The sequence below is a fragment of the Cnephaeus nilssonii genome (genome assembly GCF_951640355.1).
Source record: "Cnephaeus nilssonii genome assembly, chromosome: 12".
Lineage (NCBI taxonomy): Eukaryota > Metazoa > Chordata > Mammalia > Chiroptera > Vespertilionidae > Cnephaeus > Cnephaeus nilssonii.
The window spans coordinates 62,473,722-62,494,559 of record NC_137083.1 but is presented as its reverse complement, the minus strand read 5'-3'; the positions used below and the strand labels follow the sequence as shown (position 1 = coordinate 62,494,559).

Below are 20,838 nucleotides of genomic sequence, written 5' to 3'. Positions count from 1 at the left end.
GAAGTTTGCAGAATAGTGTATGCAGTATAATACCATTTAGATAGATTTTAAACGCAAGTCAATATTCTGTAGTGTTTGTGAATACATACATAGAGAATAAAACTGTAAAACTATAACTAGAAGGGCTATCTCTAAATGAACAGAAATTGGATTTCAGTGGATATTTATTGTTATTCTCTGTATTTTTCTGCATGTTTAAAAGATTTACATTTTTCCCCCTTATAATGAAGGGATCTAGGCATTTAGAAATAAGGGTAAAGGGGGATAAATGGCCGCATCAATCCTGAGAGGATGAGCTTTGGGATGGATTAGGAGGAAGGCTGAGTCCTGAGTCCAGGGATTACAAGGATTAATTTAGATCATCTCCCTCAGCTGATCACCTGACACCCCCACCTCTGCTGGCACTTGGGAGCTGCATCCTTGGGCCCTGGTCCACTCCCCCCCCCTCCCCCATAGCTGCTGAGCCCTTCCCTCCTGCCCCCTAATCTCCACCCCCTGCCCCACCCCAGTGCTGGTCTGGCCAGGATTTGCCCATATTTGGGTCCTGAGAATAGATTGGTTCAGATCTCCCTGAATGCCCTCCTAATCGAGGGTGAAAGCTGACCTGCCGCCCAAGAGCCAGGGAGAAACTAGTCTTAATACCCAGGGTCAGAGCTCCCTGAGGAGCGCTTGGACCCCTGGGTGTCCTAGTTGACACTGTCCTCCCTTGACCTTCCCTCCATCGGCCACAAGCTCAGCAGTGAACATCAGCTGCTCACTGACCCCACTGGCTGAGCCAGAAGGAGGAGCTGCACTAAGGCAGACCTCATAGCCACTGGGCTTCCAGCATTAGGCTGTCAGTCACTAGAGCTCTATGCCGCCCACCCTCCCCATGGCAGCCCCTTCCTCCATCCCTGACGATTGTCCTGCTCCCCAAGTCTGGGCAGGTCTGATCTGCAGCAGACCCTCCGGAAGGGTCTGGGTGGGCTTGTTCAACAGCCTTTCCCCAACGGGATCACTTTGACCACAGGAGATAGAGTGGAATCCTGATCTCTGGGGAGCAAATGAAACCTCCATCATCTCTCAGAGCACTCGGCTAGGGGGATGAGAGAGAGAGGGGAGGGAAGGAAAGAAGAGGGAGGGGAGGAGAAAAAGAGGGGAGGGGAGGTGAGGGGAAGAAGAGGGGAGGGGAGGGGGACTCTTATAGGGCAACATTATCATTACTGAGCAACATTTAACTCCCTGCCCTAACCGGTTTGGCTCAGTGAATAGAGTGTCAGCCTGCGGACTCAAGGATCCCAGGTTCGATTCCGGTCAGGGGCATGTACCTTGGTTGCGGGCACATCCCCAGTAGGGGGTGTGCAGGAGGCAGCTGAATCAATGTTTCTCTCTCATCGATGTTTCTAACTCTCTATTCCTCTCCCTTCCTCTCTGTAAAAAATCAATACAATATCCTATACAATAAAACCCTAATATGCAAATCAACTGAACGGTGGAACAACCAGTCGCTTTGATGCACACTGACCACCAGGGTGCAGACGCTCTATGCAGGAGCTGCCCCCTGGTGGTCAGTGCGCTCCCACAGGGGGAGTGCCCCTCAGCCAGAAGCAGGGCTCACAGCTGGCGAGCACAGTGGCGGTGGCGGAAGCCTCTCCTGCCTCTGGTGCAGGTGAGTGGTAAGGAGCGAGGGGTCCCGGACTGTGAGAGGGATCCCGGCAGGCGGACATCCTCTGAGGGTCCCGGACTGCAAGAGGGTGCAGGCCCAGCTGAGGCCCGCCCCCCCCCACCAGTGCAGGAATTTCATGCACCAAGCCTCTAGTATTTAAATAAAATATTTAAAAACAAACAAACAGCCGAAACCGGTTTGGCTCAGTGGATGGAGCATCGGTCTGCGGACTGAGGGGTCCCAGGTTCGATTCCGGTCAAGGGCACATCCCCGGTGGGGGGTGTGCAGGGGGCAGCTGGTTGATGTTTCTCTCTCATTGATGTTTCTAGCTCTCTATCCCTCTCCCTTCCTCTCTGTAAAAAATCAATAAAATATATTAAAAAAAACAACAAACAAACAAAAAACATTTAACTCCCTAAGGGTGAAGTCATACTAGGAAGTCTTAGGAATCTCCAATACTTTTCTGGATGCGCTGGGACGCCCCTGTTCCTAAGTGTGTGCCGCTCTGTCCCTGCTGAGACCCGCAGAGATGCGAGCACTGCCTTGGGCGCCTGGGAGACAGACAGTCCTTGGACGAATAATTCAATCACTGAAACAAGCCCTTTGGGCTTCCACATCGCCTGCAAGAGGGAAAGTCAGCAGTTCCCACTCGAGACGGCTACAGGGGGTGGGGGGCGTGGGGATCGGGGCTCGTGGCCCACGGGGTTTGGGGCCAGGCGGGGAGGCCGGGCGGTGGAGAGAGGAGGTCTTCGGGCAGCGCGGGCTGGGGGGACGCGGAGCGGTCCCCGGTTGGACTGGCAGGGGCTCCGGGAAAGCAGAGACAGGGCCCGGCTTTTCGCGTTCGTGGGCCTTGGCTTCCTTCCTCCACGCACCTCTGGGGCGCGAGAAGCCACGGCGGGGGCTCGGGCGGCAGCCGGGGCTCCGCGGACAGCGGCGGCGGTGCCAGCCCTGCGTGCAGGAGTGAGTGTCTGCGCGCTCGGAGGGGCAGGCCGGGAGGTGGGTCCCCCTCGTCCTTTCCTCCCGGTCACTGAGCGCACCGAGAGGGCCGGGCCCCGACCGGGCGCAGAGGGGTCCCCGCGCGCAGCCGCCTCCGGGCCGGACCCGCGCCAGACCAAGGCGCCGTGGGGCTCCCTCGGGCGCAGCCTCACGCCCGATTAGCGGCGGTCCGCCCGCCCCTCCCCGGCGCGGCCACGGGCGTCTCGGGGACAAGCTCCCCCGCCCTCCCCGGGGCCCCGCGCCGCCCGGGGTCCCAAGCCGCGGTGCAGGGAGGGCTTCCCGGCGGCGGCGGCGGCGGGCGGGGCGGCGTCAGGTGCCCGCCCAGGCCCCGCCCCTCGCCCCGCCCCCGGCCCCGGCCCCGCCCCTGCGCCCGGCCGCCGGGTCCCGGCCGCGCTGCTGCAGCGTCTGCTCCCGGGGCCGGCGGCGGCGCGAGCGGCCATGGAGGCGGCTGCCGGGGCCGGCGCGGGCGCCGCGAGCTGGAGCTGCCCGGGCCCAGGTCAGAGCCGCCCCTTCCTCACTCTCCACCGCCTTCCTCCTCCTCTGCTCCCTGCGGACCCAGGGTCCTCCCCGCTCCGCTCCCTCCGAAGTCTTCCTCCTCCATCCCACCCCCACCTGGCGCGGTCTCCATCTTCCCTGGCTGGCTCTTCCGCCACCGCCACGCCTGCCCCGGCCCCCTCTCCCGCGCCCTCTCCGTCTCGTCAGGGCAGCCGCTGGGGTTTCCAGCCCTGGTGGCTCCCGACCCTGCACCCCTCCGGCCCGAAGGCTCGCGAGCGCGGAAGAAACGGGGGGGGGGGGGGGGAGCAGCTCTGGCCTCGACCCCTGCCCACAGCCCCGCCCCAGCACCTGCCTCCCTGCACGCACCACCTCACCCTTTCAGCCGCTCTTTTGCTGGTTCCTGTCCTCTCTCCCATCCCTGTCTCTCTCCTCCAGTCCCCTTTGGGCTAAAGAGACACACACCCTTTACGTCTGTGCAAGGGAGAGGAGGCTGGGACTGGGGGTGCTGAGGAGGGTGCAGGGCGGGGTCCCCGCTGGCGCAGCCGGAGGGGCGGCTGGGGCCGAGTAAACCGAGCACTTCCTCCAGAATTCAAAGCCCGGGGCTCCAAAGGGCTGAAGGCACGTCCCCTGCTCGGCCCTGCACCCCAGCCCCAGCCGCCCCTGGCATCAGACAGCCCCCCCTCTGTCCCTGCTGGCAGGTTCCACAGTGACCACTGTCGGCTCCTACGAGGTGTCTGAGGGATGTGAGAGGAAGAAAGGCCAACGCTGGGGCTCCCTGGAGCGGCGGGGGATGCAAGCTATGGAGGGTGAGTTTTCCCAGAAAGCTTTATGTCTCGTCCCCTCGCCCGAGTTCTCGCCCCTCTTCCTCCCTCCCTCCCTCTGACCCCAGAACTCTGAGCCAGGTCAGAGCTCTTTCCTCGGTTCCCCTTAGCCCCCTCCTGCCCTCCTCGGGGCTCCGGCTTGGAGGGAGGTTCCAGGTGCATCCCTGTGGGTCCCCACCTAACCAGGCTGTGCGTCCCGAGGGAGCTGCCAGGCAGGCGGGCAGGCCTCAGTTGGACAGAGCTTTTCAGCAGGGGTTTGTTCTTGCTGCCTCTCAACCCAGATCCCAAGCTGTCTCTCATTTTGAAAAGCTGGGAAGGGAGCATGTGAATTCTTTTTCTTGTGCCACCACCACGAACTTCATGTGCCATGATCTCCAGGATCGCTTACTGCCTGAAAGAGATCGCCTGGGAGGGGGCAGGTGGGAAGGCCAGCCTCCTGACACTCATGTGTTCCCACACACCCCAACCCCAGGCCCCGGGAGGGATGCTGGTCCCTTTTCCAGGACTTCTGTGCACACTCAGTGTGGGCAACCCTGCTTCCCCAGGGGGACCGGTGACTCAGGGGACCCCAGGGGAACCTTAGGCTGCTGTTATTGAAGAAAATAAGATCAGGGATTCAGGTTTTACAACGAAACAAACCATCACAATCCGGATAAGATTTTTGCTATTTAGAGGAACTGCATTGCAGCAAAGGAGAGGGTGCTCACCAACCGGAGGCTAGGGAGCAAGCACACCCCAGTTTCCAATGCGTGGAAGGCTCTCTCTTACGCACAAGCACACCCTGAAAACTGCGCTGTGGTCACGGGGGGTGGCGGGGGAGGGGCCCCCTTACCCTCAGGAAACGGAGAGGAAGGACCCCCCCACTTCCCCCCCCCCCCCCCCCGCAAACACTCTGCAGGGGAAAGGAAGGTGGACCTTGTAGACAATTTCAAAAAGAGCACATTTGAAAGGCCCCCATGTTTGTCCAGTAAAACATTCAGAATCACTTCATTTAAGTGGTTTCTTCCTCTGCTGCTGACAGGCAATGCCTTTTTATTATGGAAAGGCTAATTTCTCACAAGCCACCAGGATAATTTTTAACTTCCTACAAACCCCAAACTATAACTCTTGCCCTGTTTGGCCTGAGATATGCCCAGGGTCTGAATCCCTTCTTGACTACTTGTCCCACTACCCAGGGACCAGGACCGGAAGACGCAGGTATCCTTATGCAAGCTTCACGTGGCTGAGCCAGCACCGGCTGCTCAGTTGGCCCAAAGGCAGTAATGGGAGGCCCCCAGGTGCAATAGGGGTCCAGAAAGGGCCTGGAAGGGGGGTGGGCTACCTCCAAACTTGACGCTCACAACTGAAGACTCATGAGTGCAGGTCCTGCCCAGGGGGGTCCTTGGGGGACACCAGGTGGCACTATTATAACATCTCTGCCCTGAGCCAGTGAGTTTGAGCGCCCGCCCTAGAAGGACCCTTGAAAGGAAGTTGTCTCTGACTCCCAGGTGGGATGGGTGTCTTCCCTAGGGGAAGTGTTACTCCCAGCGCTCTATGAGGAGGAAGAGGAGGAGGAGGAAGAGGTGGAAGAAGAGGAAGAGCAAGTGCAGAAAGGTGGCGGTATGGGCTCCCTGTCGTTGGGCAAGCACCGGGGCCTGAGCCTCACGGAGACGGAGCTTGAGGAGTTGAGGGCTCAGGTGCTGCAGCTGGTGGCAGAGCTGGAAGAGACCCGGGAGCTGGCAGGGCAGCACGAGGACGACTCCCTGGAGCTGCAGGGTGAGTGTCTGACAGAGGGCCTGGCCCATAGGCTCTGTGCTCACTGGATCCCAGGCCCGATGCAGGATCCCAGGCCCGATGCTGGATCCCAGGCCCGATGCAGGATCCCAAGCCCAATGCAGGATCTCAGGCCTGATGCTGGATCCCAGGCCCGATGCTGGATCCCAGGCCTGATGCTGGATCCCAGGCCCGATGCTGGATCCCAGGCCCGATGCAGGATCCCAGGCCTGATGCAGGATCCCAGGCCCGATGCAGGATCCCAGGCCCGATGCAGGATCCCAGGCCTGATGCAGGATCCCAGGCCCGATGCAGGATCCCAGGCCCGATGCAGGATCCCAGGCCTGATGCAGGATCCCAGGCCTGATGCAGGATCCCAGGCCCGATGCAGGATCCCAGGCCTGATGCAGGATCCCAGGCCCGATGCAGGATCCCAGGCCTGATGCTGGCCCCTGTCTCATTGCAGGGCTCCTGGAGGATGAACGGCTGGCCAGTGCCCAGCAGGCAGAGGTGTTCACCAAGCAGATCCAGCAGCTCCAAGGTAATTCCCAGAACTCAGGCTGGAGAGGTGGAGGTCTTCCAGGGACTTGTGTCCAGAGGGTTTGAGTGAAGCATAGCAGACAAACATAACCTAATTCAGCACTTTCTCCTTTTTTTCTCTCTACTAATCTCATCCTTTCTTCTCATCTCTTCATTCCCCTCTTTACCCAATTTTCTTTGTGTTTTTTTTTTTTTTTTTAATTTTTAAAATTGATTTCAGAGAGGAAGGGAGAGGGAGAGATGGAAACATCAATGATGAGAGAGGATCATCGATTGGCTGGCTCCTGCACGCCCCCTACTGGAGACTGAGTCTGCAACTCAGGCATGTGCCGTGACAGGGAATTGAACCAGTGACCTCCTGGTTCCTGGTTTGATGCTCAACCACTGAGCCACACCCGGCTGGGCAATTTTCTTTCTTTTTGCATCTCTGCATGGCACTTCTGTCTTCCTTTTCTCGCCCTCCCATTTCACCCTTTCTCCCTGTGGTTAACTCTCTCCTTTTTCTCTCCTTCAGCCTCCTCCCTTCACACCTTCATCTCTTTTCCCTGGTTCTCCTGGTCAGTGCCAGGGGTAGGTGATCAGGACTGAATTCCGAACCAGATTGCTTTTTCCTGGCCCTCAAAGGGCACCCTGGGAAAAGCAGTGAGCCAATGAGATGTGACTGGAGGGGACTCTATACATCTCTTTCTTTTAAGTGAAGCGGATGAGAACACTTCTTTTGCTCCCTAGGACCAAGCTGTGACCCCAAAATCCCTTTCTTCTAACACCCACATTGCCTTTGTCTCTGGGAAGCAGCAAGGCAGGCGTCCCACATTCCACTGTACCACCAAATAAAGAGGCAGCTTTTGTTATTTCTGTGAGCTTCCGGAAGGTTTAGGGGAGCTGCCCTAGAAAACAGCAGGGACTCTCCCAGGAGAAGGGAGATCAAGCCAAAAGAAGAGTATAAATGGAGAAAAAAGGAAGTCCAGGAAGCAGGCCTGGAGAGGACAAAGACAAGGTGGAAGAGGGGGAGGAAAGAAGATGTAAGCAAAGGTAGATGCGGGAGAAGTGGACAGTTCATGGGGGAGGAGAGAAATGGAGATGTGTTGCACAGGGCAAAGAGTGTGAGCAATGGTCTCAGAGCACCTAGATTCTTGGGCTCAGCTCTGCCACAAAACAAGCTTGGTGCTCTTGGGCAAGTTATTTATTTATTTATTTAAATATATTTTATTGATTTTTTACAGAGAGGAAGGGAGAGGGATAGAGAGTTAGAAACATCGATGAGAGAGAAACATCGATCAGCTGCCTCCTGCACACCTCCTACTGGGGTTGTGCCTGCAACCAAGGTACATGCCCTTGATTGGAATCGAACCTGGGACCTTTCAGTCCACAGGCCGAGGCTCTATCCACTGAGCCAAACTGGTTAGGGTGGGGAAGTCATTTTATCTGACACTTGGTTCTTTATTTGTAAAATGGAGCTAATTTATTTGTTTATCAACCATTTATGGAGTGCCCATAGACTTGGAGGACCAGCTATGAACAAGACAGAGTAGATCCCTGCCCTAATGAAGAGTGCATTCTATAAGGAGAGGCAGAAAATAAACAACACATGTTCAAGTGGCAATATGCTGTGAATACAGTGTAACAATATGATAGAGATGGGGTGAAGAGGGAGTTTATTTTTGATAGGGTAGTTAGAAAAATCCTCTTTGAGAAGGTAACATTTGAACTAAGACCTGAATAATGAGAAGGATCTGAGGGAAAAGCAGTTGGGCAGAAGGAATAGCAACTGCAAAAGCTCAGAGGCAAGAATGAGCTTCATGTGTTTGGAGGACAGTACAAAGGCTATTGTGGCTGTAACAAAGTGCATGTGGAGGACCCTGGTAAGAGAGTTCTGAGAGGCAGGCAGAGGCCAGCTTACAAAGGGCCTTGTAGGCCAGCTGAGAGGTTTGGCTTTTATCCTAAGTATAACAGAAAGGTGTGGGAGGCTCTTAGCCAGGGCTGGGGTGATATACTGCTTTACATTAAAAAAAAAAAAAGAAAAAAAACACACTTTAGACTTTAGACCTGGCTGGTGTGGTTCAGTTGTTTGAGCATTGTCCCAGTGCACCTAAAGGTTGCAGGTTTGATGCCCAGTTAGGGCATATGCCCAGGTTGCCGTTTGAATCCTTTGTCAGGGTGTGTGGGAGAGGCAACCGATGGATGTTTCTCTCTCATATTGATGTTTTTCTCTCTCTCCCCCTCTCCTTTCCTCTCTCTCTAAAAATCAATAAAAGATTAAAAAAATGAACATTACCTTTAAAAAAAAGAACACTTTGGCCACTGTGTGGAAATTGGATGGAGGGAACAGAGTCAAAACAGTGAGTCTGGTCAGCAAGTTATTGCAATAGTCCAGTCAGGAAGTGGTGATTACTGCGATTAGAGTAATAGAAATGAAGATGATTCACAATAGATTTTGAAGGTCAAGCCCTCAGGATTTGTGATGAGTTGGAAGGGGGATAAGAGATGACTGTCTTAAACTGGTTGGTTGGTGGTGTTATTTATTGGGATGGGAAGACGTGGGGGTTAGGGGGAGCATTTAAGACATGTTTTCTACATGTTGAGTTTGAAATGGGTAATGACTGCGAGTGTACCCCTCCACGTCCCTCGTGGTTCAGGGTTCAGGTTCAGGGTTCGGGCTCTGGAGGAGGCCGCACGCAAATGAAAGAGACTAGACAAGAAAATATTAATTTGGAAATATTGGGGGCCAGGCGGGAGCCCAGCTCAAGAGGAAGGACTCCGCTTTGCTCTGGCCTTGCTATCCCTTTTATTCAGGTTTTGGGATACACCCATAGCCCTTAGGCAGGCAATTCCAATAATAGCTCGATGACAGCCCATCAGCAAGGATTTACATGAGACTAAAAGGTGGAAGTTGCTTCAGCTCCCTTTGTCTCAACTAAACAGTGGGAGTATGGCTCTGACCCTTTCCAGAGCCTCAAGGTTGACCAGCCTTCCGGGTTCCTTGTCCACCTCTTTCTGCTGGTGAAGGCAATGGGCAGCTTCCAACAAAGACATCCAAGTAAATATGTTGAATTGGATATGTGAATCTAGAGCCAGGAGAGAACTCAGAGATATACCTTTGGGAGTCATTAGCATATAGATGACATTCAAATCTATGGCAGAGCACCATGAAATCACAGGCGATACTGGAAGAGAAGAAAAGGGTCCAATCCCAGGGTTACTCCAGTATTTAAAGGTCCAGTATAGAAGGAGACATGAACAAGAAGAGATGGAGGTAGGAGGAGCTACTGGAACCTTTCATGCCCTGGAAGCCAAGAGCAGAAAGTGCTTCAAGGAGATGATAACGGTCAAAAAGTTGCTTAGTCAAGTAAGATGGCCATTTGATTTGGCCAGATGGAGGGCTCTGAGATATTTGAGCGAAGATAGAACCTGATTGGGTTGGGACTGAAGAGGGAAGGGGAGGTGAGTGCAGATAATTCCAGCAGTCATGTTTTGAAGAGAGGCAGAGAAATAAAGGAGAAATAAAATCAAAGGAGAGTGTTTGGGGATTTTTAAATTTTATTTCTTAGCTAGGACACACTAGGTCATGTTTTTATGAGGAAGGAAATGATCCAGTACAGCATGAAAAGGCCTTTGCTTAGGTAAGGGACATACATTCCTTTCAAATAAGGAAGTCAGAATCTCAGTAGAGGGGCAGGTAGGCAACAACGTGGGAAAATGAAGTTCTAGAGCAATTTTGCTCAGGAGGGCTGTTTCTAGTGTTAGATCTCATCCCAGCGGGGAAGCGGGTGGGAGGCCGAGGCTGTAGGTCTGGTGACGGCGCCCCCCGTCTCCGCCCGCGGGAACCAACAGACCGTCCTTGCGCACGCGCGTTGCCCGTTTCCGCCGAGAGGGGGCGCGCGCGGGCTCAGAGGTAGCTGGTGTTGGGAGGCCGTTCGGCCGCCACAGCCCCTCGGGGGCCGGGACCGGCCGGAGTCGGGAGGCCCCCCAGGGAGACCGCTTAAAGGGGGGCCGACGAGATGGAGGCCATAACCAGTAAGTGACAACCGACATCTCTGTCCCGCAGCCCGGACTCCCCGACCCTTGGCCTCGCCCCCAACAGCCCCAGCCCCCCTGCCAGCCGGCGCCAGCTCTTCCAACCGCTGTGGCCTTCCTTCTCCGGCCTGGGCCCGCCCCAGCCAGAGTCCGCCCCGCCCAGCTCCTGGATAAGTCCCTCCCTCGGGCCTGCAAGCCCCGCCCCTCGGGCTGCAGCGGGTCCTGCCCCTGGTGTCCCCAATGAAGAGCTTTTTTAGGCGTGGGGGGCCCTTCCTCGGTTCCTCCTGCACTTGAGCATGTCATTTTTGTGGGGCTAGACTCCAGAAGAGAACCCAAGGGGGGATTTGAACCCAAGCATCAAGGGCACAGTAGGGAAGTGGAGGTTGGTCAGCCCCCGCAGAAGTCCCCCCAGGCCGTAGGGCCTTTATCCTAATGGCCAGTTGACATGTATGTCTCCCCCACTAGATTCTAAGCTTCTGGATAAGCTCCTCCCTCTGGCCTGCAAGCCCCGCCCCTGTGCTGTTCAGCAGTGGACAGAGCAATTTGAAATTCCTTTCAAATTGGAAGGAAGTCAGAGAATCTCAGTGAAGAGGTGCTTGGGTGTGGCACAGAGGTGATAACCAATTAAGACTTGTGTAGACCAAGAAGAGGAGACGGCTAGGGAAGGAAAGACTGGCAAAAGATGTGCCTAGAGCTGCACATGTGCGCTTGGGAGAGTAAGAATAGGGCAGGAGACCGTCCCTCCTGCCCCTGAGACACCCTGCCCAGTCAGCATTTATATCTGCAGTATGTCTCCAGTTTTTCTTCTAGTACTCAATAAACGTTTGTTCAATAGATGACCCTCTGCCTCATTTATGCACAAATACAGCATATACTTATCAAGCTGCATTACGCCAGGTACTATGACAAATCCTGGAGCTATAATGATGAGCAAAACAGACATGTTCCCTGCCTTCACGAAGCTTATAGTCAAGGAAGTAGGAGAGCAAGGTTTTACACACACACACACACACACACACACACACACACACACACTGCAAAACTACAAGGTGCTTTGAGAGCATCTAATAGAGGACTTGCTTAGTATTTTTGAGGAGATGGGGGAGAGGCTAGGGAAAGTTGAAATCTGAATGGTGAATAGAATGAGCAGAGGACAGGGCAAGGGATAAATAAGGACAGTGTAACTTGCAGTGTTTGTGGAAAGGTCCTGACCCTCCCAACCTAATCTTCATTAATTCCGAAATCCTGGCTCCCAAATTTGAATTTTTTAGATGTCAGTGCTTTTTACTCTCTCTCCACATTTAGGTTCTCCTAATCCCAGATTGTCCACGTTCAAAAACCCTGAGATGTTCCACAGATACTGAGAGCTCTGACACATTTCTTTTGTAAATTAAAAGCTATTATAAAATAGAGGCCTGTTGTGAAAATTCAAACAGCACCAATTTATACAATGTGGAAAGTGAAAGTCCCCCCTATCTCGTACTTCAGAAGGAACTGCTCTTTTTAAAAAAATATATATTTTATTGATTTTTTACAGAGAGGAAGAGAGAGATAGAGAGTTAGAAACATCGATGAGAGAGAAACATCCATCAGCTGTCTCCTGCACACCCCCTACTGGGGATGTGCCCGCAACCAAGGTACATGCCCTTGACCGGAATCGAACCTGGGACCTTTCAGTCCGCAGGCTGACGCTCTATCCACTGAGCCAAACCGGTTTTGGCCAGGAACTGCTCTTTATGGCTGGCACGCAGATCCTTCCAGACCTCTTTCTATGTCTTTGTATATTTGTATTCTGTATTGTACATACAATTGTTTTTTGCAAAAATAAGATAGTACAATATATTTTATAGCTGATTTTTCTTTCTAGTTAGTATGTATGGAAACCTTTTCATGTCTTTTCTATAAATCTGCCATTTTCTTTTTAATGGCTGTGATATTCTATTTAACCATCACTAACTTAAACAATCTCTTATCAATCGACATGTAGGTTATTTTCCCCATGTTTGGTTACCATGTGATGAACCTACATTTGAATTTCAGCTGTGAACTCTAAATAGATATTATTTTAGGGCCAGTACTTACCACGGGAAGTTCATGGGCATTCTGAAGCTCTAATTTCTAAGCTCCCAGACTGAATTCATGAGAATAGTCTGTGTAAAAATTTTTTTTAGCCAGGGAATTTTTTTTAAATTTTCTTGTATTCTTTTTTTTAAATATATTTTATTGATTTTTTACAGAGAGGAAGAGAGAGGGATAGAGAGTTAGAAACATCGATGAGAGAGAAACATCGATCAGCTGCCTCTTGCACACCCCCTACTGGGGATGTGTCCGCAACCAAGGTACATGCCCTTGACCAGAATCGAACCTGGGACCCTTGAGTCCGCAGGCTGACGCTCTATCCACTGAGCCAAACCGGTTTTGGCTAGCCAGGGAATTTTTAATGTGTGTGTGTGTGTGTGTGTGTGTGTGTGTGTGTGTGTTTCAGAGAGGAAGGGAGAAGAGGGAGAGAGAGATAGAAACATCAGCATAGTGGAAATAAATGCCTCTGTGCATTTACTGAGCCCGTTTCCCCACTGGGGAATTGAGCCCGCATCCCAGGCATGTGCCCTGACTGGTAATGCAACTGTGACCTCCTGGTTCATAGGTCAGTGCTCAACCACTGAGCCACACTGGCTGGGCTAGCCAGGGAGTTTTTAAAAAGACTCGGGACATAAGAAAAATATTATAAGTTAGGTTTGGCCTTTAATTCTTAGGCAATTCCTTAGAAACACTAATAATACTTTCTTTTTTTTTCATCCTTACCCGAGGAGTGAGGATATTTTTTTCAATTGAGTTTTAGAGAGACTGGATGGGAGAGGGGAGGAGGAGGAGGAGGAGAGAGAGAGAAACATTGATATGAGAGACACACATCAATTAGTTTCTTCCCACACTCACCCCCAATGACCGGTGCAGGGATCGTACATGCCCTTGACTGGGAATCGAACCCTCGGCGCTCTGGTACACAGGCCGATGCTCTAACCACTCTCAGTGGGCACTAATAACACCTTTTGTTTTCAATAACCTAAGTTGTTGCTTTTGGTGCCAAGCCTCAAAAATCTACTTTTCTACTACCTTACTACATAGATTCACTCTCTGCTCCCTTCTTAGGTTTTCTCTTTCTTTCATACCAGATGAAACTATACTTCTCTGATGGGGTAGACACTAGGTTGTCAGGGATTTCCAGATAAGAAATTGCCTCCCTTTACCTTTGTGCCTCTAGAACATGGTAGATTAATTCACTTATCCTCTTGACCATCCTAACCTTTGGGCTTTGCAGGTGAGTTGCGGAATCTACGGGAGGAGATTTCCCTGTTAGAGCGTGAGAAAGAATGTGAACTTAAGGAAATAGAACGGGAGTTGCATTTGGCCCAGGCGGAGATCCGGAATCTGCGACAAGCCGCAGATGATTCTGCGACTGAACATGAGAGTGACATAGCATCCCTGCAGGGGGACCTCTGCCGGATGCAAACTGAACTTGATGACTTGGAGCGTATTCGGAATGAGTATGAGCTGGAGATCACCTCCCTCCGTGCAGAAATGGAAATGAAGAACTCTGACTCATCCAATAGTTATACTCTCTCAGATTTCTCTGAGCTGCAAGGTATGAGAGTGCAAGCCCTTCTCCTGGTCTGTCCGTAAAGTCAAGCAAAGGGAGATAGTGTGCCAGAAGATGGTGGAAGGTGGTCTTAGATAATGAATTGGGAACCTCTAGAAAAAACCTCCAGGTTGAATTCAAGACTATAAGGGAGAAAAACTCACCCAGAGTCACACAACCAGTCCATCGTGGTGAGAGAAATAGCACCATGGAGATGTGCCCGGAGAACTCTTTCTCAGAGAGCCATCTGGTGTTTGTCGATTTGACTCTGCTGAAGCCCTTCCTGGGGAAGACAGTTCTAGGTGAAAGTACCGGGGCCGCCACCCTGGGAAACGCTTCCTGCTGCTCTGGCATCGTGGCGCTTTGCCTGGACTGCTTTCTGGGGGGTCCTCCAGTCCTGCTCCCAGACCCTGAGATGCTAATTGTTAGGCTCCTTAGCCCTCCCCAAAGTAGAAGCTTTGGGGACAAAAAATCAGAGCACAAGACAGCTGGAGAGGAAGGGAGGTTATTTCTAAAAATACACGAGGTACTCAAAAGCTCAGAGTTTAAAAGGTTTCAGACAGTGAGTCTCCCAGCTAGTTGCTAGGATGCATGACATCAGAGAGTTTGCCTTTATTCTGAGGCTAGATTGATGATCTGGGTATAAGGGAGGCCTTATATTAGGCCAGGTCAAGCAGAGGCAAATCAACAAGGAATCAAAGAAGTACTAGGTTTCCCAGCTGTAACAAGCCTCTCAGAAGAGCCTTTGGATTGGTGATGCTAGGAGAGGCCGACAGCCCAGCGGGAAGGCTGGGGCTGGACTTACACAGACTTCAGTTCAGCATCTCAGCTCCACTGAGTAACAGAGTGAATTTAGTCTCACAGTTATCTCTCTGAACCTCTGTTTCCATTTATATAAAAATTGGTAAATAAAAAGAGGAGCTATTCAGTCATCAGCTAGGTGAAATGTTGAAACAGGAAAAGGACTTGAGGGAAAATGTAGATAAATATGAATAAAGTATAGGGTTTAGTTAATATACCAACCTTGATTTCATAGTCATGACAAATGGACCCATTGTCAGATATGAACAGTAGGGAAACTAGATGAGAACTCTTCCAGAGAATTCTGCATTCTTTGCAACTTTTCTATAAATCTAAAACTATTCTAAAATGACAGGTTTATTTAGAAAAGAAAATTTACAGGGCTATTCTGGGGACTAAATGAAATGCCTAGCATGTTGGAAGCACTCACACACTAACTAAAACCAAGGCTGAAACCATCAAGTCTATTGTTTAACACACGGTTGATTTTCATTAAAGATTAGTTTCCTTCCTCCTTCCTTCTGTGGTAATCTGCAGTATTTCGAGGACTTTGCTACATAGATCAGGACTTCTGATTGGAATAAACATTAGAAGTAAATTTCAGGGTGTTGGAGCTGATGATAGTTAAGACACTTCTTTAAATATCAGTAGAATTAATATTCTAAGAGAAGTAATTCTTTTTTTTTTTTTTTTTAATCCTCACCTAAGGATATTTTCCCACTGATTTTTAGAGAGAGAGGGAAAGAGAGAAATGTCGATGTGAGAGAAACATCAGTTGGTTGCCTCCTGCAAATCTGGGAAGATGAGAAGAAAGGCAGCTCAGAGAGCCTTTGCAGGGTGGGATTTTCTGGGCCCTGTCTTCGAAGCCTCCGCACGTGGTATCTCCTCTGTCTCTAGAAAAAGAGGAGCTAATCAGCCCTCTGCTACCAGGTTTCCAGGCAGGAAAATGGGCTGGTCATCAGGGCTTCCTCCCTAGGACCTCACCTCTCTCTCATCTTGTCCTCTGCAGAGGAGTTGCAGCAATTGCGGGAACGCTACCGCTTCCTGAATGAGGAGTACCGGGTCCTGCAGGAGAGCAACAGCAGCCTCACAGGGCAGCTTGCAGATCTGGAGAGTGAGAGGTACAGCCAGGAGGCTAGTGGGACCCCGTAGGGCTGGGCTTTTCCCTGAGTAGAACTGTTGTTGAAGGCAGATGCCAGGCTCACGCACGTCCCTCTCCTCCGGGAGATCTGGTCTTTCCCGTGGTGTCCAAAGGACATGGACACCGCCTAGAAGAGGCATGGGGACCAGACTCAGTGTCTAGGACTAGAGTTGATTGACTTCACAAGTTTAGTTTTCTTCTATTCTGGGCATTAGGGGCTGGTTTGCTGTGCCCTAGAGTAGCTCAGAAGTGATTCCTTTGTTGTCCACATGGACTAGATTCAGTCTGATGTCCTCTATCTTGGAGCTGACTTGACATCAGAGCCAGCCTCAAGCCCAGCTGGACTGGGACGCTTAGGGTCTCCCAGAGCCAAACAGCGCTTTGCAGATTGAGGTGCTGGGGGCATTGTGCCCTTCTGAGTGTGTTTTTTTTTTTGAGAGATAAATCACAATAAGAGGCTCCTTACCATTTTTTGCCTAAAACGAAGACATCAGGACCAAGCACAATTGGCAGGTGATTCTAGGCAGAATTCTCTCCCAAACATGGCTCTGGGGTTCTGGATTGCAGGACACGAAGAGCAACAGAAAAGTGGCTGGAGTCCCAAACGCTAAGGAGTTTGATGTCAACAGAGTGTCAGACTGTAGAAATGGATTTCCTAGAACCTCATCCGGAAACCCATTCGTTGCGACAGAAGCTGCTGGGAGCTGAGGAACAGATATGTGACATGCAGAGCAAGGTAGGGGAATGCAGGCCCTTTTTGTTGTCCCTCTTGTACCTTCTCCTGGCCTGTGTGAGAAACATCTCCTTAGACACAGGTCAGAGCTGACGAAGGAGGCGTGCACTATGGCAGTAGAGAGTACTCTGGGGTCTTGCTTGTTTGCCTGATGTGCCCTTGGAGTGCACTTGTAGTAAGCCACCTTCCTGTTTTGTTTCTCACAGTGTAAGGAATTGTGCTGTGAGTTGCAAGAGCTACATCATCATCGCCAGACCAGCGAGGAGGAGCAGAGGCGGCTGCAGAGGGAGCTCAAGTGCGCACAGAATGAGGTGCTTCGGTTTCAGACTTCCCAACACGCCGCTCAGGTAAACACTGCCAGGAAGGGAGTTTGGGGAGGGCAGAAGGGCCTCCATGGAGTCGCCGCTTCCTTCCAGGGAGGATGAATGCAGAGTAAGGCTGTGCTCTGCTGACTCTTGCCCTGCCAGCAGGGGTAGAGTCTATCCGAGACCGATTGGAGAAGTCAGCTAGCCTTGCATTCTAGAAATGGTAGCCATCACTGAGTGTCTGCCTCAGAGAAGAAACCAGACCAGAGACCTGCGGGAGCTCCTCAAGATGACTGCATCGGGAAAAGCGCCAGGCTGGTCTGGAGAGGGGCCTGCTGTTTCTTGAGAATAACAGTTCCACCCGCATCCTTCCCACCACAGAACGAGGAGCTGAAGACCAGACTCTGTGCCCTGCAGCACAAGTACGATGCTAGCCAGGATGAGCAGACTGAGCTCTTGAAGGTGCAACTCCAACTTCAGGCTGAGCTCCGGCAGCTCAAAGTCATGAAACCCACAGCCATAGAAAGCCAAAGTGAGAAGGTAACAGCAACCAGAGGTGAGGGGCAACTTAGGTGCTAAGAGGTTTTGGGGAAGGTGGATATGAGTAGAGAGTTAAAATAACTTCAGCTGCCACCTGTGCAGCACCACAGGTGAACTCAGCCGCCCTCAGTACTGCGTTAGATGAGAGGACAACCAGTGAGTGGAGGGTAGGGAGGAGTCTGAGAGTGACTCGGGCAGAAGAGTGAGTGGGTTGAGGGTCCCGGAGGTACTGCCCAAAGGCCCCTCCACCGTAGGAGTTACTGTGCCGGCTGCATAAGCTGCAGCTCCAGTACGAGAACCTCTCGAGTGAGAAGGATAACCTGATGGACATGCAGCAACAGCTGCGGGAGGACCTGCGGTACCAGGAGGCCGAGGTGCAGCGCCTCAGAGACATCGAGGGCTATTTCCAAGAGAGCAATGAGAAGGTAAAGGAAGCTCCAGGTGAGGGAGAAGGTGGCCAGGCCGGGCTGCTATGCGAGGATAGTGCAGAGGAGGAGCGGGATGGCAGGAGGTCTATGGAGGAGCTGTTGGTGAGGGAGGTAAAGCGTTGCTTAGTAGAAAAGTGCTCTCAGAGCGCCATGGTGCTCTCAGCTTCCTTTGATTTTGAATCAGGAAATCAGCCTATAAAAATGAACCCCTTTACTTTCACCATGCCCCCAATGGAAGCCCAGAGGTCTCTGTGTAGGGCCTGTTAGGGGCTTGTCCATCTCAGGAGCCTCAGTGGGATGAAACTGGGACTGGAGAGGACAGGTAGCACTCCCTCCGTCACTGCCTGAGAGGAGAGAGGGCAGCAGCTGCTCCGGGTGATGGCGGGCTGCCTCCCTGCCTCAGAACGCAGAGATGCAGTCCCAGCTTGAGGCGATGAAGCAGCTGTACCAGAACAGCCAGGAGGAGCTGGAGCGGCAGAAGCACATGTACGATCGGCTGGAGCAGGACTTCCTGCTCTGCCAGCAGGAGCTGATCCAGCTCAGGACCACCCAGGCCATCTCAGAGGACAAGAGAGAATGTGCTAATAAGGTAATGATGAAGGAGGTGGAAGCTCCTGGGCACTGCCTCTGGAGAAGGGAGGTTAGGGCAAAAGAGGAAGTCATCCTGCCACCCAAGGGCGTGGGCTCTTGTGCCTTCACAGCTGAGCACAGCGAGGCAGGGAATAGAGGCAGAGCCCCAGGCTGTTAACTTTTAAAACAGTTTTCCTTGACCTGAGCCAGAGCTTAGTACGATCAGTATATCTGGATCCAGTCTGAACACTGGAATGCTGGCACATAATTCCATGTGTAGTGATATCTTGTTATTTGTGGAGAACATACACATAGGCCCGTATCTGTCACTTTTATTGTTAGAACTAGAAAGAGAGGGTCTGATTTTCTGAGGCAGATTGCAAATGCTCTTGTCAGATGGCATGGTCTTGTGCCCAGAACACTGATTGGGCATTAAAAGGGCCGAGGCTTCAGAGTAGTTAAGTCCTCTAAACTCGACTCTTCCTCGCTTTAAATTGAACAGAATACTACTCTTACCCACTTCCTTTCAGTAACAAATCCTGGAGTGATAAATAAAGCCTTCCTTACTCATTCTCTCTTTTTATCATAGTGTGTAAAATGCAAGTCATTACCAGTTGAGCACTTTCAGGATCACTGATGGGAAATGGAAGGGTGTTGAAGCATGATAGAGAACAGGCCCAAGATTCTCAAAAAGTAGTGGAACAAGTCACATTCAGCCAAAATACTCGTTAGCTTCTGCCATCGCCAGCAGCAGGCTGTGTCCCCAGGGAAAGGCCTTCAGGGGACACAGAATTGGGCAGGTTATTTGAGTTGGCCCAACAGTCCACCGGCCTTTCTACTCCCAGGCTCACAGCCCCCCTTACCCCATTCCCACTACACTTAGGAGTAAGGGCATCTGTGCCTCCCCCCTAATGACAGAGGAACAGTGACTGGCACACCAGGCCAGCTTTTTCTCTGGTTATAGAACAGCATTGAGATTAGTCCCATATTAGAAGATTTAGATTTCTGGAATCATAGGATGATTTAGTTTTCTTAACCCAAATTCAGCAATAGCACATACTTTTCTAAAGATTTTAAAAGATGATTACAAAAACAATAATGGGGGGGGGACTAGGGAGAAATTAATTCTTTATTGGTAAGAAGCATACTTAGGAATAAAAACAGATTTAGGATAAAGAGAGTCATAGGGAGTAGAGTTCCCAGCAGGGTGGGAAAATGGCATATACCAGAGGAAAGGGCCAGAGGAAAGGAAGGCAGCGGGGAAAGAAAAGGGAGGGGTGTTGATAACACTCCCACTCAGAATGTTCTCAGAAGAGACTAATAGAAAAACTTAAAGCACAGCCAAACAGCCATCCCTAGCAGCCTGCTGGCGTTCCCCACTCGGCATCTAAAACTTGGCGCAGTGCGGCTTGGGATGATCAGTTCAGGGAGGGCGACCCTGGTGAATCACAGGAGGCGGGAGGACACAGAAATGCTCTGCTGGCCACACAGGCAGAGAACTACCTTACAGAGGAACCCCCTCCCCGCCCGCCCGCCCACAGTGTGACGCACTGCTGTCCAGACTGACAGAATTGCAGGAAAAGTACAAGGCCAGCCAGAAGGAGATGGGGCAGCTGCAAATGGAGCAGTGCGAGCTCCTGGAGGACCAGCGGAGGTTGCAGGAGGAGCAGGGCCAGCTGCAAGAAGATCTGCACAGGCTCACGTTCCCGGTACCCAAAGCTGGCCTCCTCCAGAAGGTAAAGGCAGCCGGCGAATGGCTGCTAACTACGGAGAAGTGGCTTTGAGACGCTTCCCAGGTGTGACTATACTTGAGAAAAAGAAAACGTGGGGATTAAGACTTTTCTTTCCTTAACCAACCCCTCCTTACTTTCTCACCAATTTCAACCAAAAAATTCAATATAGCTGATTAGGGTTTTACTTTTTTTTAATCCTCACCTGAGGATATGTTGTTTTTTTATTGATTGAAAAGAGAGAGAGAGAAGAAAAAGCCATTGGCTGCCTCCTATATGCACCCAAACTGAGGATTGAACCCGCAAGCTGGGTATGTGTCCTGACCGAGAATCAAACCTGCCACTTTCCAGTGTCAGGGATGATGCACCAACCAACTGAGTCACACCGGCCAGGGCTTGGGTTTTATATCTTAAAATACATCTTATGCTCTGGGATCTGTCCTGCATTTTATATTTAGATATTTAATCTAGCTGGAGAAAATATACTTGAAAGTACTTGGTAAGCTACAAAATACATCCAAACACAAGAGATCAGTGCTACTCAACTGGCAGATCACAGGACTGCCCGTCCCAGATGGACTGCAGAGCCAATCCAGGGATTCCTGAGGGGAGGGAGGGTCTCCAGCAGGGAGGAGGCAGAGGGCTTTCCCTGGGACCACCACAGTCCCTGCCCCTTCCTTCCACTCTACCTCG

At 51.6% G+C, this 20,838-nt stretch overlaps 1 protein-coding gene across 8 annotated transcripts in view; it reads left to right on the top strand.

Moving 5' to 3' along the window:
• The first annotated feature begins 3,028 nt into the window (after positions 1 to 3,028).
• The window catches only part of CCDC136 (coiled-coil domain containing 136), a 28,285-nt gene continuing 10,475 nt past the window's right edge, over positions 3,029 to 20,838 (top strand). For 5 of the 8 annotated variants that reach the window (XR_013814288.1, XM_079785926.1, XM_079785922.1 and 2 more), the window contains exons 1-12: positions 3,029 to 3,137; positions 3,835 to 3,942; positions 5,467 to 5,712; positions 6,176 to 6,250; positions 13,580 to 13,903; positions 15,708 to 15,819; positions 16,407 to 16,575; positions 16,779 to 16,919; positions 17,259 to 17,417; positions 17,672 to 17,842; positions 18,249 to 18,434; positions 19,957 to 20,151. Coding sequence is in view for 7 of the 8 variants with exons in the window: in XM_079785926.1 (XP_079642052.1) it covers positions 3,080 to 3,137; positions 3,835 to 3,942; positions 5,467 to 5,712; positions 6,176 to 6,250; positions 13,580 to 13,903; positions 15,708 to 15,819; positions 16,407 to 16,575; positions 16,779 to 16,919; positions 17,259 to 17,417; positions 17,672 to 17,842; positions 18,249 to 18,434; positions 19,957 to 20,151 (1,944 nt within the window). In the remaining variant the exon portion in view is untranslated. The remainder of the gene's footprint in view (positions 3,138 to 3,834; positions 3,943 to 5,466; positions 5,713 to 6,175; positions 6,251 to 13,579; positions 13,904 to 15,707; positions 15,820 to 16,406; positions 16,576 to 16,778; positions 16,920 to 17,258; positions 17,418 to 17,671; positions 17,843 to 18,248; positions 18,435 to 19,956; positions 20,152 to 20,838) is intronic. The other 3 variants (XM_079785928.1, XM_079785927.1, XM_079785925.1) reach the window with 2 other exon arrangements.